Source organism: Camelus bactrianus, chromosome 6, assembly GCF_048773025.1.
Source record: "Camelus bactrianus isolate YW-2024 breed Bactrian camel chromosome 6, ASM4877302v1, whole genome shotgun sequence".
Lineage (NCBI taxonomy): Eukaryota > Metazoa > Chordata > Mammalia > Artiodactyla > Camelidae > Camelus > Camelus bactrianus.
Genome location: NC_133544.1, coordinates 112,361,975 through 112,388,342, shown reverse-complemented (window position 1 = coordinate 112,388,342; position 26,368 = coordinate 112,361,975). Strand labels below are relative to the sequence as shown.

The 26,368-nt window shown below is 38.1% G+C and overlaps 1 protein-coding gene across 1 annotated transcript; it reads left to right on the top strand.

The window, feature by feature from the left end:
- Positions 1 to 416: 416 nt before the first annotated feature.
- Positions 417 to 26,065, top strand: LOC141577845 (uncharacterized). Its single transcript, XM_074364824.1, has 12 exons — positions 417 to 433; positions 3,270 to 5,579; positions 7,056 to 7,141; positions 7,426 to 7,541; positions 7,647 to 7,728; positions 9,029 to 9,094; positions 9,900 to 9,963; positions 11,304 to 11,371; positions 13,333 to 13,464; positions 14,812 to 14,919; positions 16,802 to 16,916; positions 19,585 to 26,065. Exons 1-3 carry the CDS (start codon positions 417 to 419, stop codon positions 7,123 to 7,125), a joined length of 2,397 nt encoding a protein of 798 aa, XP_074220925.1. The 3' UTR covers positions 7,126 to 7,141; positions 7,426 to 7,541; positions 7,647 to 7,728; positions 9,029 to 9,094; positions 9,900 to 9,963; positions 11,304 to 11,371; positions 13,333 to 13,464; positions 14,812 to 14,919; positions 16,802 to 16,916; positions 19,585 to 26,065.
- The last annotated feature ends 303 nt before the right edge of the window (positions 26,066 to 26,368 follow it).

Genomic DNA, 26,368 nt, shown 5'->3' with positions numbered 1-26,368 from the left:
ATTAAAAAATTCAAAGCATTTGAACAATTGTAAATAGTTCAGCTTAATTACACGGTTATAGCTTGTTTCACAATTCAAGATTTAGGTTAACCTTCACTGATGTACCTTTCCACCTGCATTTTACATTCCTGTAGTAATTAACAAATCATATTGCTTTTGCCCTCTCATTGTCTCCATTAATATTTTCTCTCCTGGCTTGTCTTTAATCTGCACACTAAAAAGAGGAGCGTAATTCCTTTTTATAAGCAAATGCTCATGCAGTTCTATGCAAAGAGCAGATGGCCTACAAATGTATCATTTTCTAAACAACTGTATTCTTGTCCCTTTGTCCTTGGTGGAGATGGAGGTAAAACTTTTAATTAGTGTGAAAACCAAAATAACTGCATCCAGAATATTACAACATATCATTCTATCCTATGTGTGATGCCCTGATGTAAATAAAACAATTCAGTGATCTGAAATTAACCTGTAATTAAAGTGTTGAGAATCAATCAGTACAATTTAAGTTTCATTAAATTCAAACACACTCAAAATTGAATCAATTTATTAAGCTTACTTATTTCCCAGCCCCCAACAGACACAATAATACCAACATGTAACAAGTTCACATATAAACAGCTTCACTATTCCACTTACAGAAGTGAGACTACAACTTCCCAAGTAGAATAAGGTACACTCTAAATGCAAATTAAAAGCAAGACAAGACACTCTAAATTGGAGATCTGCTTGCTGTTGGTGAGAATGCCTTGAAGTATTGTTTTTGATCTATATGCAAAAGTATAGGGACACACACTTGTCAAAAGAGAATACAAAGTTCAATCTAACTGATCCATATTGTGCAGATTTTCCCTTCATTCAGTGCAAATTTAAAATGTATAAATTATTTTGATCAGAATTCAGCAATAAAATCTTAACTCTAAAACAGAAACAACAGAAGTGTCTTGTTCACACAATGCCTGTGTGTCTTTGAAAAAAGAAAACTACCTGGAAGCAATCGTCTCTGTACCTCTCTGCCAATTTTGATTAACAGATTCCCTCTTCTTGACTTGGAGCAACTCTCTTAGAATCATAAATTGTGAAAATGAATTGCACATTAAAGGTTCTGGCACCCGAGGACCTTGAGTTTTCCAAATTATGTTTTTCAAGACATTTAACTAAATGCAACTATTGTGTAAGGAGACGGTAGTTGTCAATATGAACACTTCAATAGAGTAGAAGTAGTCATGTTGAATTTTTTGCATTCAATTATTCATTCTATTTTATGTGATAACACATAATCTATGAATTATTTGTTAAATATCACAATTAAATTTGTCAGGTTTTTTTTTTGGTAAAACCACTACCAAAAACAGCAATGACTAAACATGCTTTTATAAGGATCAATCAACCAATGCAGTTTAACACATGATCCATTAGAACCTCTCTTTTCAAAGCCTGGAGTTCTTTGACAGGTGGAAAAAATGTACATACTGTATACATTACAGAAGAGATCTTACAAAATTCTATCAATAAATATCCACAAAACTATTGCATGTCACTGCTAAAATTCAGTTTCACTATTCTGTTGAAAAAATTCCATTGGTTACATATCTCATTTAAGTGTTGGAAAGAATACTCCATGACTTCTAAGAAATGATGGACAATCTGAATTAAATAGCTAACTAACTTAAAATCAAAACTATAAGTTACATATTTGATAAAAGTAATATATATGTGTGCTTATCACACTAATATAATGTAGAATAAGATGGCTATAATTGTGGGAGACTAGATCTACAGAGGTAGTAAAATGGTCCTGCTAGCTAGTAAATCTGATTATTAAAATCAGGAAGGAATAAGAAGAAAGTAGGGAAGAGAGGGAGAGAGGAAGATGAGAGGGAGTGAAAGAGAAAAAGGAGGGAAGGAAGGAAGGAAGGATTTGTAGTCAAACTGTTACATATCAGGCCCTAAAATAAATTCTTTCCTTAATTCCATGAATTCACTTATTATACAATATTAACAAATTACTTAAAGAATGAATCAAAACCATATAAGATATTATTTCTCATGTAATGGAAAAAATAATACGATGAAGCAAATTAAATCTAATAGTGTTAAAATATTCAAAGACTTTCTAATGATAAAAACTTTAAATATAAAGTATTCTACTTCAAAAATGCTTTCAGAGATGTTATCAATGGTGAGAGGATGTATATATCATATATAGTTTTCTGTTTATGAATTTGATTATATTATAGCAATGGAACAGTGTAATATTAAATTTAAAAAATGCATATCAATTGAAGATATAAATTAACTTCAAATTTGGGTTGTAAATAATTTTATATTTAGCTTTCAGTTTTCTTTATGTTTTTATATAATTTTAGGAAAATAATTATCATACATAAATGTACAGATCTGAGTCTTTATCTAATATGTCTCAATCTCAAGAGTTCTAAAACCCCTCAATTTCCTTCTTTCCTTTCTTCTTTTCTCCCTTCTTTCCTATTCCTTTATTGGTAATTTGGGGTATAAAAGTTAATTGTTGGCAATATTTTATCAGAACTTATAATGTGAATGAAGGATGAAAAATATATACATATATACACACACACATATAGTGATGATCCAACTTGGAATAAATATTTCCATATTTCTATGAAAAATTGTGAATGAATTTAACGATAGTATGTTATTCCTTAACATTTTTCATAATATACAGTATATGTACTTACAACTTTATACTGTGAACTTAATTGTTTAATATCTACCTTCATGCATGGAAGAGTTTTTATGTTATTATAAAGCATACTTTAATAATGTGATAAAGGAGAATGACATGGTGTTAAGAAATTATGTTAATGTAATGGGCTTTATGAATTCACAAATTAGCTGAGCACTGAGAGTGATTGGAATTAGATAGGCAAATCTCTTGAGGGGAGTAGGGCATTGATGTGTAAAAGATTATTCCTGAGAGTGAGAATAGCATGTGTATGGCCCTGTAGCATGAGGGAACATAGTAAGTACGAGGATTGTAAGAAGTGTATCTATGGTAATGATCATGAAGGTGAACAAGGAGTGATTTGAGGCAACTAACAAGGGTAAGGCCAAATATATAACAGTCAGCATATTACAGCAGGCTGTCCGGCCAGCCGGCCCTCCGCCCGCGCCGCGGGGTGGGCAAGCGCCCCGCGGGGGTCTCGGGCTCCCAGCCCACTGCCCCGCCTCCCCGCCACCCGCTAGGCGTCGTCCGGGGACGCCCCTCGCCGAGAGAGACCCTCAATCACAAGTCACCCCGCCCTCCCCACCCTCCTCGCCGTGCCACGCAACCCGGCCCCGGAACCGCCCTCCCGATCTCCCTGCAGTACCCCTCGACCCTCGCCGGGAAGAAGTGACTCCAGCAGCCGTGGCGGCTCTTTGGGCCCAAGGGGCGGGCGCGGCAGCCATTGGCGGAGGCCGCTGCCTCCGGCTGTCAATCCCGCGGCCCGGCCCCGCCCCACCGGCGGAGCGTGGCAGGACGCAGGGCCGCGGGGGCTGTCGGGACGGCTCCAAGATGGCCGCGCGCTTGGGGTCCGCACCTGCTGGCGGCCTCGAGCCCCGTTAACTGCCACCGCTGCTGACCGGAGCCGCCAGTCGTCCTGGCGACTCCGTGGGCTGTCCCCGCGGGGCGGGAGGCCGCCATGGCGACCCTGGAAAAGCTGGCGAAGGCCTTCGAGTCCCTCAAGTCCTTCCAGCGGCCGCCGCCTCAGCCCCCTCAGCCGGCACCGCAGCCGCCGCCGCCTCACCCGGTACCGCCGCCGCCGCCGCTTCAGCCCCCTCAGCCGGTACCGCCGCCGCCTCAGCCCCCTCAGCCAGCACCGCAGCCGCCGTCGCCTCAGCCGGCACCGCCGCCGCCGCCGCTTCAGCCCCCTCAGCCGGTACCGCCGCCGCCTCAGCCCCCTCAGCCGGCACCGCAGCCGCCGCCGCTTCAGCCCCCTCAGCCGGTACCGCAGCCACCGCCGCCGCCGCCTCAGCCGGTACCGCCGCCGCCTCAGCCCCCTCAGCTGGCACCGCAGCCGCCGCCGCCTCAGACGGCACCGCAGCCTCAACCGTCGCCGCCGCCGCCGCCTCAGCCCCCTCAGCCGGCACCGCAGCCGCCGCCGCCGCCGCCGCCTCAGCCGGCACCGCAGCCTCAACCACCGCCGCCGCCGCCGCCTCAGCCCCCTCAGCCGGCACCGCAGCCGCCGTCGCCTCAGCCGGCACCGCAGCCGCCGCCGCTTCAGCCCCCTCAGCCCCCTCAGCCGGTACCGCCGCCGCCGCCGCCTCAGCCCCCTAAGCCGGCACCGCAGCCGCCGCCGCCGCCGCCTCAGCCGGCACCGCAGCCTCAACCACCACCGCCGCCGCCGCCTCAGCCCCCTCAGCCGGCGCCGCAGCCGCCGCCGCCTCAGCCGGTACCGCCGCCGCCTCAGCCCCCTCAGCCGGCACCGCAGCCGCCGCCGCCGCCGCCGCCTCAGCCGGCACCGCAGCCTCAACCACCACCGCCGCCGCCGCCTCAGCCCCCTCAGCCGGCGCCGCAGCCGCCGCCGCCTCAGCCGGTACCGCCGCCGCCTCAGCCCCCTCAGCCGGCACCGCAGCCGCCGCCGCCGCCGCCGCCTCAGCCAGCACCGCAGCCGCCGTCGCCTCAGCCGGCACCGCAGCCGCCGCCGCTTCAGCCCCCTCAGCCGGTACCGCCGCCGCTTCAGCCCCCTCAGCCAGCACCGCAGCCGCCGCCGCCGCCGCCTCAGCCGGCACCGCAGCCGCCGCCGCCTCAGCCCCCTCAGCCGGCACCGCAGCCTCAACCGCCGCCGCCGCCGCCGCCTCAGCCCCCTCAGCCGGCACCGCAGCCGCCGCCGCCGCCGCCGCCTCAGCCGGCACCGCAGCCTCAACCACCGCCGCCGCCGCCGCCTCAGCCCCCTCAGCCGGCACCGCAGCCGCCGTCGCCTCAGCCGGCACCGCAGCCGCCGCCGCTTCAGCCCCCTCAGCCTGTACCGCCGCCGCCTCAGCCCCCTCAGCCGGTACCGCCGCCGCCGCCGCCGCCGCCTCAGCCCCCTCAGCCGGCACCGCAGCCGCCGCCGCCGCCGCCTCAGCCGGCACCGCAGCCTCAACCACCACCGCCGCCGCCGCCTCAGCCCCCTCAGCCGGCACCGCAGCCGCCGCCGCCTCAGCCGGTACCGCCGCCGCCTCAGCCCCCTCAGCCGGCACCGCAGCCGCCGCCGCCTCAGCCGGTACCGCCGCCGCTTCAGCCCCCTCAGCCAGCACCGCAGACGCCGCCGCCGCCGCCTCAGCCGGCACCGCAGCCTCAACTGCCGCCGCCGCCGCCGCCTCAGCCCCCTCAGCCGGCACCGCAGCCTCAACCACCGCCGCCGCCGCCGCCTCAGCCCCCTCAGCCGGCACCGCAGCCGCCGTCGCCTCAGCCGGCATCGCAGCCGCCGCCGCTTCAGCTCCCTCAGCCTGTACCGCCGCCGCCTCAGCCCCCTCAGCCGGTACCGCCGCCGCCGCCGCCTCAGCCCCCTCAGCCGGCACCGCAGCCTCAACCGCCACCGCCGCCCGTCCACCGTGGGTCAGGAGCCGCTGCACAGACGGTGAGTCCCTGCGGGCCCCTCCCCAGCCCTGCGCGGGTATCCGTCCCTCCCTCGGCCTCCCCCGAAGGCCCCGAGGCGGTCCGGGCCCCAGGCCTCTGCTTTCCCGGCTGCGAAACTCGGGAAGGAACGGGGCTGTGTTGTGATCCGAGGCCGCGCGTCCCGTTCGGCTTCCTCTGGGCCACTCCCCACCCCTCTCCTTCTCCGGGCCAGGTGTAACATTTTGTCTTCCCTTTTCAACTGAGGGTTTAAAACAGTGTTTCAGATAACTGTCAAAATGCTATGCATGCAAAACCCTAGGTTAACTTAAGGGAAGGAGTAGGAGAGAAGAGGGGAAGGAGCGAAGTTCACTGGTCACTTCTGTGGGGGTGGGTTAGATGGTCACAGTGGTGAACGCTTAACTGCTACATGGCCCCGTGCGCTTACCAGCATAGTCGTTACTGTTACTAACCCCGGACAGCACTGGTGTTAAGGAGGCATGACCACGGACCGTGTGCTCATTGAGCTTAATTTTACACAAACTAAGATTTCCACAGAATCAAGACAGGCAGTAAACGCCAGCTGCAGAGGACAGCTTGTGCAGGGTTGGGGAACAGCATGGCATGATCAGAACTTTAGTTTGACTGGCTTGAAATGTAGAGGGAAAGGGAAACTTCACACTGATGAATCAGAGAGGAGATAGCTGTTTTTATTAAACTAAAATGGTTAAATGAGCCTTGTTGGTTAATGATTTGCCTTAGCAATGTGAATTTGGATTCTGCAAGTATTTTATAAGTTCTGTAAGAAGCTTGTTTTAAAATTTCAAAACTCTTAAGATATTAGAAGTTCAGTTTTATTTTATAAGAATTTTTTAAAAAGTGTTTATTTAACTCAATTAGAACTGAGTTCCTTTAACATAGACTTTATTATCTCATGTATTAATACCCTCTAGAGGTACACAATGAAAAATGTGATTTATAAACAGACACATACAGACACAAGGAAAACAGTATGTAGCTTCAGTAACAGTTTAAGAGAAAAGTCAGAAACAAATTTTCCCTGGTCAAAATATCAAAAAAAGCACTTGGGGCTTATATCCTTTAATTGATTTGAGCTCTAAATGGACAAATACACAATTTTTTTTTTTTAAATTGCTAAGAACAAGATTCTTTTTCACGTTGAATAATGATTTTGAAGTTTAAATAAGTACCAACAATAGAGTTATGAGGGAGGAAAAATATAAAATACTGATTTTTTTTTTTTTAATCTCACCGTAAGGTGCATTCTTAAACACATAGGAGAGAACTGTCATGATTTGCGCAACTCGCTTTCAAATAGTTCAACAGTATTAACGATTGAATTTAGATGGTGGGCATATGGGAATTTATCATCCTATTAAACAGTTTTTTGTACTTCTGAGACTTAGAATAAAACATTGGAAGGAACCTGTTAGACATAATGCTCTATGTGAAGTAATTTGTTCCCTTTGTGAAATTCTAGGAAGGTTAAAATGCATGTTCATAACATCAAGAAAATCACAAGCATTTACGATGTAATCAGAACTACCTGAGGATCTGTGAAACTTGGTGAGTTGGTGGATTTTTTAAAATGTCTTAAAACATTTTGTTTTTACAAAGATTACAGGAGTAAGAGAAGATAAATTTTAATCAACTCTTAATATTTTTTTCCTGGTTGATGTGATATAATTAAATGTGGGGAAAAAAGGTAAATTCTAAAAGGAGACACTACCTTGATGGTTTTCTATGGAGGAAACTCAAGCAGGAGGAAGTTTAATTTAAAAACATGAATTACTGCTCTTTATAATACATTCTAAGTTGTCATTCTTTTGAATGCCTTCCTTTCCAAACAGGTGTGTTATTCTGGGAGATCATCAGGACTTCTGGGTATTTGGAGGTACTGACCTAACCAGTGGAACTGCTGATTTATAAGAAGTTGTCCAGAATTTTGGAAAACTGATTAGTAGAGGTAAATAATGTTTCCTTGGCAAGTGATGACAGAAAGTGACTTGAGTGAATTTTCCTTTGTTTTTAGGCAGATGTACCTAACCATGTATGTTAACAATGATTACAGGCTGGAGACCGAGAAGAACTACCATTTTTGCCAGCTGGGATGCAGAAAAAATTGGACTTCTGGGTTCCACAAATGGGCTGAGGTAACTAAGACAGAAAACGTATCTTCTTGGTCAACATGTATCTCAGGGTAATCACAGATGTGTTCCATTACCTGATATTGTTTTAATTTGGATAAATACTCAAGAAAATTTAAGAAATAGAGTTTGCTTTTGCTTTTACATCAGTTTGGTAAAACAGAACAACCTCTTAATTACTAAGTACAAACCAAGTTTTTCATTATTTTTAAAATATTTTAGTTTCTATTTGTATTTGTTTTGTGATAAGTAAGTAAAATCTGTAAGCTCAGAAAATAGTCAAACCTAGGAAGCTGGTTCTGACAAGTGAATTAGCTTATTGAAAATCTGATATAGATCCTTGGCATTAATTTTCAAGTTTTTACAGTTTTCTTGGATTTCTTCTATCTAGGAAAACAACATGCTCTTTTAAGATGACTATACTCTGATTATAGTCTCTCCTTTATGGATTCCGTACTAAATTGTAACCATAGGTATATTTTACCATTTACAAAAGTGCCTGATTGGGAAGTATAATACAATGATTTTGTAAATTGAATTACTCTAAAATTTCAAGGATTTATTTTTAATTCAATTATGATTAATTTTCATTTGTCACTGGCTCTTAATGCTTTATTTTAAAGTGTCTTTCATAGGCCCCCTTCTTTCATCTTCTTCCCTTAAGCTCTCTGTCCAGTAACTCTAAGTTCTTACATGTTCATGGTAGGCTTGTGTGTTTTTTTTAAAGGCAGGTGCACCAAAAAGCACTTTCCTGTGACTATCCTCTGTTTTGTTCATCATTTATGAGTCCAAATTTTATAGAATTGATTTGAAGAATGTCATATCTTTCTTATCATTGTGTCTGGTTTTTAAAATGCTTTCTTTCTGACTCATTTCTGCATACTTTAAAATAATAATATGAATCAAATAAGTATGGGAATAAAATCACAGTTACTTGTATCACATTTGATTCCATGTATATTGCAAAGTCTTATTATTATGTTGGTGTTATGAACATGCATTTCATAATACACTTATTTACATGAATCAGATCTTATTCATTAAGGTCATTTACTTTTAGAAATATGTAATTTCTTGTGAATACATGTATATAGAAATACATGTGTCTTTTTATAATTTATGCAGCTTAGAATACAGATAAAATAAACCCAAGATACAAGATAATATGCCTTACATTAATTTAAATTCATGTGAGTTAAAAGACAATTTGAATATTGTTTCCCATTTTCTACTAGCTTCTTGATCATATTCAGCAGCACATTTACCTTTACATATATTTAAGGAATCTTTTTTATTTCTACTGTAGCTCTGTCATAATGGAAACTCTGCAGCAGAATCAGCTGTCATCTATCCCGTGTGGCCAAGTGCAGAGGTGAGAATTCTCATTTGTGGGATGACCACTCACAGCTTTAAATGTTTTTACTGTAACTGCTCTTATAAGGTAGCAAGCTAGAGAGAGAGAGAGAGAGAAACAGAGAGAAGAAAAGAGTTCTCTCTGCATATTCCCATGTGTGTGATGGCATTAGTCTTCTTCTGCTGTATTTTTCTAGAATGTGTGTGCGTGTGTGCATGTATGTGTGAGAGAGAAATGTCTTGTCTTTGTCCTAATAGCCACTCTTCTCTCCCTCTAGTTTTTTCTCTATCCTCCCCTCCTTTCTTTTTCTTTTTCATCAATATCTTCTCTTTCAGAAAATTCTTGATAAATAAAATTTCCAACTTCCTCACTTTTAATATGGTAAAGTTACTTGGATCCCCAACGTCAAGGGATCTCATACTTTAATGTCTGTAAGGATTGCCAGGGACACCTTTTAAAAGTACAGATTTCCAGGCCTTACTTTGAGCAGTTCTCTTCCAGTAGATCCAGGGTGAGGCTGAGCATCTCTGAGCCTTCCCCCTTCATATTATGGTGCAGGGGATCAGGGGCAGCTTTCCTCTGGGTCTCCGTGCTGTTGCTATGAAAAGTGGCTACAGCATCACTAATATTTTTCTTTCTTGTTTTAATTGCATTAATATTATCAAGCAGTTAATAGCATTTTCTTAAAATTATGGTCAAAGGCATAGGCATTTGATTTATAATGGTATCTGCAAACCACTCTTTTACTGAATTAATTTGTTTTGCTTGTATTTCCACAATTGTAAATGCCGTGAGTTAAGTGACTGCTTTGCTTCAACTACAGGAGAATGTGAAAACACTCCAGGAGAGAGAGGTTGCATATATCAATGCAGACTCATACACAGAAGGTAAATTTTATTTCAGATTGTCATTAAATAGTATACCAGTATTTAAGTCTGTCAACTCCAACTCATAAACTAGGATTATCCTCTTTCTATGAGATGCCTCAATAATACCTCCATTTCTCCATTTTACCAGAGAGAACATTATTATGATTCAAATGAATCAATATGATTCATAACTAAGCTATTGATCCTAATTTCTTTAGTATATTTACCATTGGCCTATCTTGGATTACTACTTAAAACTTTAGTACTTTTGACATTCTTCCTGTGGAGCTATTTTTAAAAGTTGGGCTAAAGTATTTCATACAGAAATAGTTCCTGTATGTATTGGAACAACTCTGAAATAAGCACCCACTACAGACTTTCTTTTGACCCTGACATGTGGCATGTGCATCTGTAGGCTTTCATCGTGTTATGGTTATTTCTAGGTAAGTGTCACAGGACACATGTTAGTTACTGACACGCTCTAGTCTAACGTCTTGATATTGAATTGAATGAATGAATAAAAACGTGAACATTATGGCCTTACCACTTCCTTTGCCAAAGACCCCTAGGTACTGCTGCCATAATGAGCAATGGCCCTTACTGTTACTGCAGGAGCTGCAGCCTTAGCAGCAGAGTCTGCCTCTGCAGTCTCCTATCCTGAGTGTGTGCTGCAGCCTCTCTGGCTCCTGAAGAGTTATTTCCACCTTGTGTTTTAGTTTTAGCCAGACTGTCTGTCTGTCTATTTATCTACCTACCTATCTATCTATTCTAAAATTTTATTTATTTGTTTTTACTGAAGTACATTTGATTTGTAATATTAGTTTCAGGTGTACAGTGAAGTTACACAGTTATATACATATACATATACATATACATACACATATACATTGTTTTTAGATTCTTTTCCATTATAGGTTATTATAAGATACTGAATATAATTCCCTGTGCTATACAGTAGGTCCTTGTTGTTTATCTGTTTCATATATAATAGTGTATATCTGTTAGTCCTGAACTCCTAACATCTCTCTTCCCTTCCCCCTTTCCCCTTGGGTAACCATAGTTTCTTTTCTATGTCGTGAATGTATTTCTGGTTTGTAAATAAGTTCATTTGTATCATTTTTTTGTTTGTTTACATTCCACATATAAGTGATATAATTTGATATTTGCCTTTCTCTATCTGACATACTTCACTGAATATGATAATCTGTAGGGTCCACCCTATTTTTAATTCTCCAGGAATGATGCCTTCAATTTGAAATATGTTATATCTTGTTTATAATTAGAAAATAAAGTTAGAATTAAATACAGGTTTGAAGTCCATTTGGAGGTATTAAAATACTCTCTATTTTATTTTGCAGGCAATTATACTCTCAGAGTTGACTGTACACCCCTTCTTTTCCAGTTGGTATATAAACTGACAAAAGAGGTATGTAAGTAGATCTGTCATAATGTTTTTTGATGAGTGGATAAATCAATAACTTTTGTTTTCTAAATTACTAATATTTAAACTGGTGACAGACATAGCTGATTTGTATAAATAACAAATCAGAATGAGCTTTAATACACTACTTATGTGACATAACTATGAGAACAGTAGTGCTAGTCTCTGTTCTAATAATAGTTCCTAATAATTGTATACATTTGTTAAAATGTGCAGGGTCTATTGTTTCATGGGGCAGAGTCTCTTTGATATAACAGAAAGAATACTGAGCTGGGATGGGGAAGCCTTGGCTGTGAAGATTGCCTTGGCTATTCATTCATTCATTCATTCATTCATTCAGCAAGTATTTATTGTGTGGTTACTATGTATCAGGTCCTATGAAATGAATTCTAGCAGCTACAGTGATAAAGCACAAGGTTTCTGAATCCAAATACTTTATAATCTAGAGAGGCCACAGACCTGTAAATGAGGACTCATACTTCACTTGAATATTGGATACTATATACAGTGGAGGACAGTTGTGGAAGAGAGAAGTTAAAACCCTGGGGTAGCTGGTGAGGTTGGAAAGCACTAGAAGGTGTTCACAGAAGGATTAGTGGTTAGGCTGTAAAATGGAAGGATGTGAAAGTGGGGAGAAGGTTTCTCCTCAGAAGACACAGGACCTAATAAAGACATGGATGTGTGAAAGAACATTTCCCGACCTCTGGGTAATGCAATATAACCTAAATGTAAGGTGTTGGTGAAAAAGCTGGCAAGAAACGGGGCCTGACCCATAGGCCTAAGTGTTCATAAATCTGGTGATGGAGAAATTAAAGAATCTTTAACAAGTTGTATATTATCATTTTTATTCATTAGAAAAATTACTCTGTATCAGTGCATTGAATAGGTTAAGCTGTAGTAAGTCTAAAAGCAAAATGGAAATAATTCCACATAATTATTTAGCGCACAGGAATTTATAAATACTAGTTATTGATGTAAAAAGTACTCTGAAAATGCTAATGCACTCTGAATCTCTAAAAATTATGTGATCTACTCATTGAGTATATGTGTGCTTCATTTAAATAACCCCCCATTATAGAATTTAACTGTAAAAATATTTCTTTCAAGTAGGTATCACTTAGATGACAGTGGGAAGTAGATGTCACATCTCTGTGGTCCTGTTTCCCAATCGCCCTTCATCTTGCCCTGTCCTTTTCACTGTTAGTGTCTTTAACATCTCATCCTCCCAATTGAGCATCCTCCCATGCCCATCACAACTCCCACCATACTGGGAAGCTTAGGTCCTTGATCCTTTTATTGAAATGTCCCATAAAAACATCTTATCTAAAAGCACGCTGTAAAGACAGCCCTTGTTGGGGAATCCTTCTCAGGAGATACATTTACACTCTGTCCTACAGAGGAGGCTCCTGCCTTTATAGGAGGGGTAGTAAGAATTTTAGGGCCAAGAAGGAGAAGCTTAGGTCTATCCCCTTTGTAAATTTATTTAATAAGTATTAAAAGTGTAAATGGTTACCATAGTGACAGGATAACTCAAACATAGATCCTGCTATTAGTGTGTTACCTGTGTAGCCAGGAGAGACTATGATCAGGAATTTTCAAATCCAAAATAGAGATTAAAATCACCAAAGTGAATACAGATAAAAGTGTGGGAAGCAAAAAATAAATATCTTAGTTTATTATTTTACATGTTGGAATTAAACAGCCTGCTTAATGGGAAATTGCAAGTTTTTTTCCCATTTTAAAGCCTCTTTTATGTTAATTTGAATTTAATTTTCATGCCACTTTATATACAATATATCTGTCTTTCAGAGTTTTTGTTTTAGGTAGTTTTTTAACAGTTTAACTGGGAAATTAAAATGTATCTTTAGAACTTACATTATCAGGATGAACTAATTAATTGTCCAGAAGAGAAGAGTGAGATTTTATAATCTTGTTTGATTTGTTAGTGGAAGAATCAGACATCATTCATCTGGAGAAATGCTATTGGTTGCTGAGGGCTCAATCCTGAACTGGATGACTTGATTTAGAGACATTTGGCCCATTGGCTTCACCACCAATTTGTCCATCTCTGAGTGAAGGTGGGAATCCTATTTTCTACAAATGTTCTTTGCTAAAAACGTGAGCCTTGTTCCACCTTTGGAGCCTTGTGTAAGTCGGTTTACCTTTCTGCACCTGAATATTCTCATATATAAAATCGGTTTGACCAAGAAAATCATTATGAAACTGTGCTCCAGTGCGGTGCCTGAGCATCTGGTGCAAGGTCAGGGTGGTGGACACTGAATAGGCAAAGCTCTAGCTTCCACACATGACCCCACCTCTTCCTCAGCTGAGTAATGTCTATTGTATTTCTTTTATATAGAAGAAGGTTCCACTGCTGTATCCTTCCCCCACCCTTAAAAAATTAAGAAACCACTGGACTAGACCATCTCTAAGGTCCCCACTTAGCTCTAAACTTTTCACTACTATATATATATATATATATAATTAAATGAGGTTTACAAGGAGTAGTTGTGGGTGATAATCACAAAAACTGTATTTGAAATCTGAAAGCTTGGGTTCTGCTTCTGATTCAGACCTTTTTAAAAAAAACTTCTTACTTTCAGCACGTCATTTAACTACTTCTTAGCTTCAATTTTCTGCTCTTTGAGGGCACAGAATTAGATTCTTGAAATAGTCTGTATTCTTCAGGTTTCTTGTGTGTTTTAGAAATACTTGTTAGCGGAGCTAGAACAGACAGGGCTTCCACTTCAGCAGTGCAGTTATATTTTTACCTTTTTAGAATTAGAGATTGAGAAATCATTTCATTTGAAAACAAAATGATTCCATTTATTTTTTATGAAAAGTTTAAAATCCACAGGATTAGATTATAAATTGCCCTTTATTTCTGAAATTTAATATATTTATGTATACAGATTAAGTGGTACAATGAAGACTGCAGTACAGAATTTCTTTCTCTTATAATATAGTGTGTTATTTTTCTTTGCTTCATGAAGGAGCTGTATGAAGCTTGTTAATAACAACACAGTATATCTTTGATAGAGTTCAACTTTTCTTCTTCTTTTTTCCTTTTTCTTCTTAGTCTTTCCAAATTAGGATAATTGTGGTCTCTGACTTTTTTCCAGTTACATTTTTAAAATATACTTTTATTTTTTACATTCTACAATCACTTTAGACTTTTGGAATTAATATAAGATAGAGACAGGTAGGCAGACAAAACCAAACACTAAATGATAGTATTTTCTTCTAGGAAGTTAAATTTTGGTTATAATTATGCCAGGGGGGAAATAAAAACTTCCTAAGACAGTGGAAACTACTGATAACTTTTAAAAACTAAGTCAGTTTATGCGAGTCATGCCTCCTTTCATAAGCATGTCATTAACAGGAAGTTTGTTGGCTGTGATTTATTCTGTGTTCCTATTTTACAGGTTTATTTAACGCTTTTGGTGAAAATCATGACAGCCACATAGATTTTAAGGAGATATCCTGTGGGTTATCAGCTTGTTGCAGAGGACCTCTGGCTGAAAGACAGAAATGTAAGTGTGTTAAACATCACAAAATTTGGAAGCTATACAGAGAAAAAAATTAGCATCCATTCATGTAAAAAATCATCTGATTAAAGCTTGAATTTTCATCCCTTTGGCAAATAGCAATCTCTTGCTGAGGTTTTACTGAGGTCAGTGTAAAGGTTCAATCATCTGTTCTTTTTTACTGTGGAGTAATTTAAGATCTTTGTTATTAATAATGGTTGATTTTCCAGATGAATGTACAATTCATGGTAAATGAACTACATCATTCATGATGTGTTTGAAAATGTTAAGCATATAGAAAATATTTTCTGGTAGTCTATATAGAAAATTTGTCTTGCTTAACTTGAATTCCAACTTATTTTCTAGCACTGTGTATATTGATATTTTATTACCAAAATTAAATTTATGATAAAACAATTTTATTAAATACTAAATTTATCTTTTAAACCTAGCTAAAATATTATAGCGTAATTTATAAGCATATTACATTAATAAATCTTAACCATATTTGGTTAGGAAAATGCAGCAGTTTACATTTAATTGGAACCTAATTCTTATATATTCACTAGGGTCATTATCTCTGCATATTTCTAAAATACAGCTTCACAAATACTGCGTATTTTGGGTATGATACTTATTAGTTCAATATTCTTTAGTAATGTTGTACTGTGATGTACTCAGTTAATTTAATAGCATAATTAATACATAATTATTACACACACGGGTGTGTGAAGTAGATAATTATTTAATCTTAAAAATTTAGATTTCTTTTATCTTCCCTGATAGTATACCATTACTCTAACCTGGCTTTGTGATAGATTATTTGTTCACATTAAAGTTCTGGTATTAAAGAGGCTGAAGTCTTTGTTTCTCAATTGAGGTTAATTATTGTCTTAAATTTTTTTAATTTATTTTTTGCCAGTGGACTAGTGGAAGTTAACCAACTAGACTAACTAGCAACTTTGCTGATATTGATGTTAATTAGCAAAGTGCTGATATTTCGGATTTTTAGCTTGTTGTATATAAACTTCATTGAAGATTTGAAATTGTTTTTAGGCAAAAATATTGGGTGCACATTAATTATATTGGAGAGGCAAAATCTTTATACAGTCATCTCTCATTATCTGCTGAGGATTGGTTCTGAGACCCCCTCAGATACCAAATCCATGGATGCTCAAGTCCTTATGTAAAATGGCATAGTATTTGCATATAACTTATGAACATCATCCTGTATACTTTAAATCATCTCTAGGTTACTTGTAATACCTAATATAATGTAATTATTTGTAAATACAATGTAAATGATATGTAAATAGTTGTCAGTGCATAGCAAATTCAAGTTTTGCTTTTGAGAACTTTCTGGGAAAGTTATATATATATATTTTATATATATATATACATATTTTTTTGATCTATTGTTTATACCTGTGAATGCAGAACCAATGGATACAGGGGGCTTACTGTACCAGCTTTTTGTTGATTCTTAATGTAGATGGAATATTTTCAGCATTGTAAGAATCAACTCTGAAGTGATCAGTTTTAAATATTAGAAATTAATTTAAAAGGTTGAATTACCTTCTCAAAATCTGTGAGATATTGTATAGTAACTTGGCCCTTTTTCAGTTTGCAAGAAATTTAACTTCAGATTTAGGTGAAGGATAGAGTTCTCTAAGCTGGCTAATGATATAAGGAGAGAGACTTGTGAAGTGTACAGGAATTCCTACAAGTTCAAAGGACTTTAAGGACACAGTGTCCTCCAAATAAGAACTTAGTCCAGAATGTAGTTGTTTGAGGAACTAAGTAATTTTACTAGGGCAGCTTGTAATAAAATGTATTATACTTCAGAATATGAAAGTAATTTCTCTCCATAAGAGTTTCTTTTCTTTAGTTTGCTTCAAGGTATTTGATGTTGACGGTGACGGAGTTCTTTCTAGGGTTGAACTGAGAGACACGTGGTTGCACATTTAGAGGTCTGGAAGGACAACTGCACCGATGATATCCTGGTAAAGTCTGATTGCATACATCTTCTTGCATGTAAACTTCCAACAGGAACATAGAGTGAAGAATTTTTTAAAAGAGGTTGAGAAAAAGATTTCTTACTACTTCTAGGTTCTATATTATGCTACTCAAAATATTCATAGCCAAAGATGCAAAATTGGGAAGAGAATTTGCCTTAGAAAATTTAATAAACTGAATGTATTATGTAAAAAAAATTGAAACCACTGGAAAATTGTCATAAATTTTTAAGGTAAACAAGCAATCTATTTCTGTAATTAAAAAAAAAAAAAAAAAGAAAAACCTTGACCGAAAATACTTTATACTTCAGCTACTGGCTAATAAAAATGATACCTTCTCCTTCCTAACTACTGATTTGGGTTTCTGGTTTTAAAGGAATTACACGTGGATGTATCCAACATTGTAGAAGACACATAGAATGCGCATGATACCACAAAGTTGAGTCTAGCAGAGACTAATTTATTCTTTTCTAAAAATACATTATATTCTGAATTGCTATACATACCTTACGTATACATACTTGAATCTCTTCTACATCATCCCTGCTAAATGCTTATTTGGACCTGTCGTTACAATACCTCCAAGTTGTCCCTAAGGAAAGCCCATTCCACCTTTAAACAACTCCATTAAGTGTTATTTACATAAAAAAATTATATTTTATAAGCTAGGCATTTTATAAAAATTAAGTAGAGACAGCTCTTGCCATCTGTAGTTTATAATCTTTACTTCTCCCATTTTAATACATTATGGTAAGACAAAACTTATATTGAGCAAAAGAAGCCACAGAATAAAAGAACACATTGTACAATTCAATTTATATGAAGTTCTAGAACAGAGACAGAACTAATGTTAATAAGTGTTACAATAGTGATTTTGGAGATGGGTGATTTAACTGGGAAGGACCATAGGATATCTGGGATGATGGAAATTATTTTTTATCTCAATCTGGGTGGTGTATATTGTTTAAAAAAAATTTTTTTTTCAATAATATTGGTGAGGGTCTGTCCTAAGTTCTTTAATAGCAGCCAGAATAATTGTATAATAGCAGAAACGAGCATGTACTTTACAAAGAATAAAGCCTTGAATTTTTTTAGTTTCACAACATTTATTAAAGATATTATAATAGGTTTGCCTTAATGTCTATGTATCCCTGTGAAACTGAAGATAATCCATATATGTGAGACACATATGAGCTAATTTGACCCTTTCTATTCAAATGTTGACATGTACCAAGTAGCAGATGGTAGGATGTAGACCATAGTGCTCTTATACAGGCTTAGAAAAATAAGTAACATTTTTTTTAATCACAAATCCAGAAGAAATCATCATAGTCTTATTAACTGACACTCAATAGAAATAAATAATAGAAATGAATTTTTCAGGGCTTGATCTTTGGCAATTCAGATAACCATCTTCATTTACTTTTCTGCCCAAAACTAAGGTAGCCATTTCTATTTGGTATATATGAAAACCGAAACATAGGAAAGTTTCTTTTAGGAAATACCTTATGTAGAGATACAATTTCCATCGCCTTTTTTCTGGGTGTTTGATAAGTATGGAGGTTATCATTGCTGTCTATTTTTGTGTAAGACCGAGTTTCTTCTTATGACTGTACTTTTGAACATTAAAAAAAAAGATCATTTAGCTGCTCCATCTCCGTGTAACCATAATAATGAAATGGTAAAAATTTAGAATAGAATTTGGACCTTTCAACCAAACCTATTACCCATATTCACTGGTGACTAGACTGTGACAATATTACCCATTATTTTGTACCATTACATTGGTATTAATATACTTTAATGGAAGTTGCATCATGAAAGCCAATAAGTACCATCACAGTGCTTTAAAATCTTTTCTTATAATAAATGGTATTATATATTGAATGAATACATGAATATCATTAATAAATAATATTAAGTATCATTAAATAATAAATCATTAAATAATAAAAATATAATTAAGTAATAAAAGCTAAGAACATTATTATTCATCTAGGACTGTTAAGGTGATTGTTCAAAAGATGAAGTAAGAGGCATTTGGTTATATTTTTGCCTCCCAAGAAATATTGTCTACTGTATATAAATGTAATTTTTGGTACACTTTGACACGAAAAAAAAAATACTGCTTTACTCAACTTGTGAAAGTAATGTTAAATTTTATTTTGAGGGAATGTTAATATAGATACTCATTTATTATATATATTTAGTTTTTTAAATCTCTTAAGAAGTCTAATAATGCCAGATGTTTTAAAGAAGATCTTAGAAAATTGTTAGGGTCAAAGGGCATAATCCAGAGAGTTTGGAAAAATGCTTTCAAAGTTAGTAAATAATCCTTTTTCTCTACCCAGAACCTTTTGTGGGTTCTGTTAGTAAACTTCACCTTGAACCAGAAGATACTGTGAGTTATTTCCCAGGTCTTACTGGAGGAAGATTTTTGGTGATAAATTGCCCACGTTATGACTCATTACTTCAGAGTTTGGTTATTTTTGAACTTATTTTTGCTGGCCTACTTTTAGATGAACACATAGCATCTACACTAAATCATTAGTTTTCTTTCAGGCAAATGACCATTGCAAGTTTAATAAAACAGTTTATTCAAATAATATAAGAAAATGAAGATTTAAGATGTTCTTAAATATTGTTTCTCTTTCAGAATGGCCATCTTAACTCTAGAAGAATATCAGATCTGGAGTGTGAAAAATGTTCTTGCCAATGAGTTTTTGAATCTACTTTTCCAGGTATGTTTAAGGTAAATGACAGAGACCGAGGGCAGTGGTACCAGTAGTTCTACATCTTTTCCATTATGTAGTAGTTAGACAACTAGACTACAAAACCATATATTGTCAAAAGAACTGCATTAACCTGTACACCACCTGCAGATGGTAAGTTAGAGCGTGAGTGCTTCTCAGAGTCACAATGTGCATGATAGGAAAGTAGAGTAAAGCTGATAATGATTATCTTAATAACTCATGATAGAGCAGATTATAAACACATAGAAAAGAATTTAAAATGTAAAAGCCATTATAATTTGCTATTTTTCTTTACTTTTTTTTTTTTTTAAGACCCTTCCTAACAAGTAACACAGTGTGGACAGAGACATAGATCATAAATTGGCAGCTGTAAATTTTTCACAAAGTATACAATCTTTCCAGTTAGGAGGTTATTTTAGATGCAAAGCTGTTTCTTAATTTTCTTTTTTTTCTTTCTTTCTTTCTTTTTTTTTCTTTTTTTTAATTTAATTCTTTAGAAGGCCCAAAAAAGATTGAAGGAGAAAGGAGGAAAGAAAAGCTGTCAGGGGTGAACATGAAATCATAAAACTTGCCAGATTTTAACTATTTTCCCAGTTAAAGTAGTTCTCTTTGCTCCAATTTAAAGAAACAACTTATAGTTTCCCATTTTTCATAGTTCTTCATAAATATATGTTGATTTAATAGTATTTTACAGGGTGTGAGTAGGGACAGACTGGAAGTTCAAGATTTGTAAATACTGACAGTATATATAGAATAGAAACAAGTTTATACTGCATAGCACAGGGAAATATATTCAAGATTTTGTAGTAGCTCATGGTGAAAAAATATGAAAACAAATATACGTATATTCATAAAGGACTGAAAAATTGTGCTGTACACCGGAAATTGACACAACAATGTAAACGGACTATAACTCAGTAAAAAAATAAAAATAAAGATAAAACTGTTAGAACACTATAAAAAAAGTAGTATTTTAGATTTTTCTTATTTTATTCTCCTTTTCTTATAAAAACACCCCTATGAAGATCAATAAGACTTGATATCTTTATATCTATCAAGATCCTCCATTGTAAATACAGAGTAACCTGCCTGTGACACAGCTATGTTAGAATAAATGAAAATTGAACTCTTCCTGACAGCTAATAACTAATGTATATTTAAAGCATATGAAATCTGATAAGCCTATGATACCCATTTAAGTCAATCAGTTTCTCTACTGTCAGTTATCAGCCAGGATCTAAGTTGATGTCTTTATAAAACATAAATACATATAAAAATAATATAAACCTATTGTAAACAGAAATGACTTGCTTAGTAATATGAAAATGGTGCAGCTATTTTAATCTCATTTAAAATGATGTCCTCAATTACTTTAAGTTATCATTAATTATATAAACATTTTGACCACTTAAGTTTGTGTCTGAGTCATCTTGCAGCTCTTACATAGCAAAGCATTTTGAACTTTTATATTGCCTTTCCTATTTTCTCATGCTTATTAGGGACTTGCATAGGCACTATTTTTTCTATGACTCTATAAACAGATGTATGCCTGAGATTTTCTTTTGTGTCTCAGTGTCTCTAGCATTATATTACTGACAGATTTTTTGTTGGTTATCAATCTAATTTTTTTCTTGGTATATATAGTCCTTTCAAATATATATATATATGTAGTCAGTTTACACTGTTGTGTCAATTTCTGGTGTACAGCACAATGCTTCATTCATACATGAACATACATATATTCATTTTCATACTCTTTTTCACCATAAGTTACTACAAAACAGTATTGGATATAGTTCCCTGTGCTATACAGTATGAACTTGTTTATAAATTGGGAGTTTGATTTGCAGGTACTAAATATTAACATTACATTTTATGATGCTCACTTTATCCCATATTCAGACATGCTTTTAAAACTTTATGTTCACTTAATATATAAGTAAGCAGACTTACTCTAAATTGTTTTATTTTCTGTCTGTTTCTAAAATAGAATTAGCTAGTAAATTCAGTGATAAAAGCTTGAATTATACTTTTATTTTATTTGCCAAGATCCCACTCCTGGCTGACCATTTTGGGTATTTAAGTATAAAGTAAGTAAATGTCAGTAGAATTAGGAAACCATTCCTGTGGTAATATTATTTTCAGTCCTTTCAAATAAACTCAGTGCCCAATATTTTGCAGAGGAAGCATTCTAAACATGATCAGGGTCTTCTATCTTATACGTTAGTCATAAAGTGTCAAATGTTAAACAGTTTGATAAACAGAATAGTGCACCACACTGACCCCTACCTATATCCATGCTCTAATCCTGAAATCTGTGAATATGTTATTTTACATGGCAAAGGGGATTTTGCAGATGTATCAGGTTAAGGACTCTGAGACAGGGAGATTAGCCTGGATTATCTACATGGGCCTAGTCTAACAACAGGAGTCCTTAAAAATTGAAAATCTTTCCCAGCTGTTTTCAGAAAGATATGACTTTGGAAGAGGGATTAGAAAGCTGTAAAGCTGTTAGCTTTGAAGATAGAGGAAGGGCCATGGGTAAAGAAGTGTGGGTGAACTCTAGAAGCTGAAAAAGATAAGGAAATTCATTCTTTCTTTGACCTACAGAAGGGCATAGTGCTGCTGACATCTTGATTTTTAGCCAAGTGATACCTGTTCCTGACGACCTACAGAACCATAAAACAATAAGTTTGTGTTGCTTTAAGCTGCAAAATTTGTGATAATTTGTTACAGCAGTGATAAAAATAAGTATAGGGGAGATAATCCAAATTTATGGATTGGAGGGCTCAACATTTTAAAGATGTCAGTTCCCCTTCAACTGTTTCAAAGATTTATATATGCACATCAAAATCCCCAAAAGTTAATTGTTGTTACTGTTTTTTTGTAGAACTTGACAAACTGATTCTAAATACATAGAGAAGCGTGAAGAGCCAATAGCCAAGATGATATTAAAGAACAATGTTAAAGGACTTATTATAAAACAATATTAAGTCTATGTGATAACTACCTAAAGTTAGACATATAGACCAATGGAACAGTATTGAATTAAACCCTGTACCATACATGAACAGTAATTTTAGATAGATTATAAATCTAATAAATTTGAAACATAAAGCAAAGCATCTGGGGGAGGGTAAAGCTCAGGTGGAATGTGTGCTTAGCATGCATAAGGTCTTGGGTTCAACTCCCAGTACCTCCATTAAAATAAATAACCTAATCCCCCACCAAAATAAAGCATCTAGAAAATAGTGTAGGAGATATTTTAATGACTTTGAAGTGGCAAAGAGTTCTTAAACAGGACACAGCACTAAACATAAAAGAAGAGTTTTAAGTTGGACTTCAGTAAAATTAAGAATTATTTTTATCAAGAGATACCATTAAGAAAGTGAAAAGCTAAGCCACACGGTGGGAAAATATATTTGCTATACCTATATCCAACAAAAGACTTGTATCTAGGGCATATAAAGAACAAAAACCAGTGGAGAAAAAGGCAGAACCTTAATATTAAAATGTGCAAAAAAATTGAACAGGTGCTTCTCACACACACAAAAAAATCCACATAAGCTATGAAAAGGGGCTGACCTCTTTAGTAATAATGGAAATACGTACTAAACCCACAATTGGAACACCATTAGACATCCACTAGTATAGTTAGTTGTTAAGTGATACGAAGCATTGGTGAGGGCAACAAGCAATGAGGACTCTTACACATGGCCAGTGGGAATATAAATTCTTACAAATACTTTGGAAATAGGCTTTTTGAATGAAAGTTATATATGTATATGTGTGTGTGTATATGTGTACACACACACACACCCACACCCTATTACCAAGGGTAGGCCATGTGTGTACCCTTCAGAAACTTCTACATCTGAGCACCAAAGGACATCCAGAAAATTCTCATAATCACTATTTGTTATACCCCCAAATAGAAAATGACCCAAACACTTTTCAACAATACATGACCATAAGTGGTGGCACATGCATACAAGTTGTATAATTTAAAGCAATAAAAATAAATATACTAGTTTACAGAAAACACTAGTGGATGAATCTTACATAATTTTGAGTGGAAAGTATGGGACCAAAAATTTCAAAAGCACAAAAGCCAATCCATGGTGGCAGAATTTAGGATGGTGAGTCCATCAAAGGGGTGCCGTAGTATCTGGGAAGAAACCCAAAGTGGAACAGCAATGTTCTGTTTCTTGACTGGATGAAGGTTACATAGATGTATTTACTTTGTGAAAAATCACTGAACTGCATACTTAAGATGTGTTCACATTTAAGCATGTATATTATATTTGCATTTTTTAAAAAAAATGTTTGCTTGCAAAAAAAGATATCCAAAGCCTAAATATTTATTAGTAGGAGGATGGGTAAAACAAATGATAGTATATTCAAATAATGGAATACTATTCAACAATAAAAAAGAATCAACTACTGATACAAGGATGAACCTCAAAAGCCTAATTTATACATCTCATTGTCAGGTAAATTTTAACTCAGAAGGTAAACAAAACTGTAAACAGGAATGTGCCCTGGGGGGAGGGGTGCTTTAGCCTTTGTCTCCTCAGACCTGTGCCATTACTGGCACATCTCGCAAGAAGAGAGGCAGGGCTCAGCCACAGCTACCATCTCCTCCTGTGCATAGTGCCCGGGCGGGGGCAGGGCTGAGGCCTGAATCTGCACGTGGGGGCTCCACAACCTCCTAGGCAGGACTGAGACTTGTTTATAGCCTGAGGCAGGGAGGATCTTTCTACCCTGACACCTCAGAGAACTTGTGCTGCCAAGAGAAACAAGGAGCTCAGATTTGGCACAGAGCGTAGGCGGGGCTGTTCCGCGGTCTTCCCCGAGCCCACCTACAGACCGCCTACCCGAGGCAGAGCAGGCAGCTGCACAGAGCAGCGGAGTGACCAGCACCAGGAGAGGGCACAGCACCTGAACACTGTGCTGGGATGGGGTGTAATCTGCCCACCTGCCTCCCCCTGAGCACAGCATCTGACTGTGGCATCAGGAGGGGGAGTGACCTTCCCGCCCACTGGGTAAGAGCTCAGCTCCTGACCTAGTGTTAGGAGGGGGCACAATCTGCTAGCCAACAGCCACTGAGAGCAGCACAGATGAGGGCGCCAACAGAAGGCCTATGAAACAGCAAGCTGAGTTTGCGAAGCAGGGCGAAGACACAAAGACCTCTCGATCAAATCATTAAGGGCACACCATCTCCAGGTTAAGTAGGTAACTGATACTCCTTAAGCCACGGTGCCAGAGAGATATGAGCAATGTGAAGAAGTAGAGAAACCACTCCCAATTAAAAGATCAAGAGAAATCCCCTGAAAGCATGATCAAGGAAATAGACATTGATGGCCTACTAGATCAAGATTTCAAGAAAAGAGTGATCAAAGTACTGAAGGAACTAAAAGAAATAGGGTTTAGGGATATAAAATATGTCAAAAATGAAATAGAAACTATAGAGAAGAACCAAGTAGAATTAGTAAACTCATTGGCTGAGATGAGAGCTGACCTAAAGGCTGTGCAAAGCAGACTAGAAAATACAGAAGAACAAATATGTGATCTAGAAGACAGGACAACAGGAAGCACCCAATCAGAACAGCTGAGAGAAAAACAAATAAAAAACAATTAAAACAATATATGGGACCTATGGGGTAATATAAAGTGTGCCAATCTATGCATAATAGGAGTTCCAGAAGGGGAAAAAGAACAAAGGGGATTGAAAAGGTATGGGAAGGACTCATGACTGAAAACTTCCCAAACCTAAAGAAGGAATCATATCCAAGCACAGGAGGCTCAGAGGGTCCCAAACAGGAAGAACCCAAACAGACCCTCACCAAGGCACATCCTAATCAAGATAGCCAGAGTCAAGGATAAAGAAATGATCCTAAAGGAAGCAAGAGAAAAACAGAGTGAGTTACAAGGGAACCCCCATAAGGTTTTCAGCTGATTTCTCTACACTGTTTACAACAGCTAAGACATGGAAACAGCCTAAAATGTCCATCAACAGATGACTGGATAAAGATGTGGGATATTTATATGATGGGATACTATTCAGCCACAAAAACTGACAACATAACGCCATTTGCAGAGACATGGATGCTCCTGGAGAATGTTATTCTAGGTGGAGCAGAACAGAAAGAGAAAGAGGAATACCATATGAGATCACTCATGTGTGGAATCTTAAATATATGCAAGATCTTGTGGTAACTCACAGCAAAAAAAAAAAGTGACAATGAATACATGTACGTTCATGTATAACTGAAAAATTGTGCTCTACACTGGAATTTGTCATAACATTGTAAAATGACTATTACTCAATAAAAATGTTTAAAAATAAGTAAAGTAAAATATAACCTTTAAAATACTGTATAATGAGAGGTGTGATGTTCTAGTATCTGTTCTAAGAAGTACGTTAGACACACATAAGAATAGCCAATGGTCAGAAAGATCACATGTTATCAGCTACCACCCCATGCAAATTAATGGCATTTAGTAGATATTCATATATGTGTGTACATATATAAAATGTGTATTAGTATATATATAAATCAAATAAAATAATTATATTATAATCTAATGTAAAATCATATCAGCAAGCACACTGTGCTGACATAAGTGTCTTGGTGTAAACAGATTACAATTTTTCATTGAGTTGTCATAATGGGATAATATTGT

Bases quoted from the DNA above. Each gene is read 5' to 3' on its own strand.
- LOC141577845 (XM_074364824.1), top strand. The intron at 5,580-7,055 runs GTGAGTCCCTGC...GTGAAATTCTAG, and splicing joins CAGGAGCCGCTGCACAGACG to GAAGGTTAAAATGCATGTTC.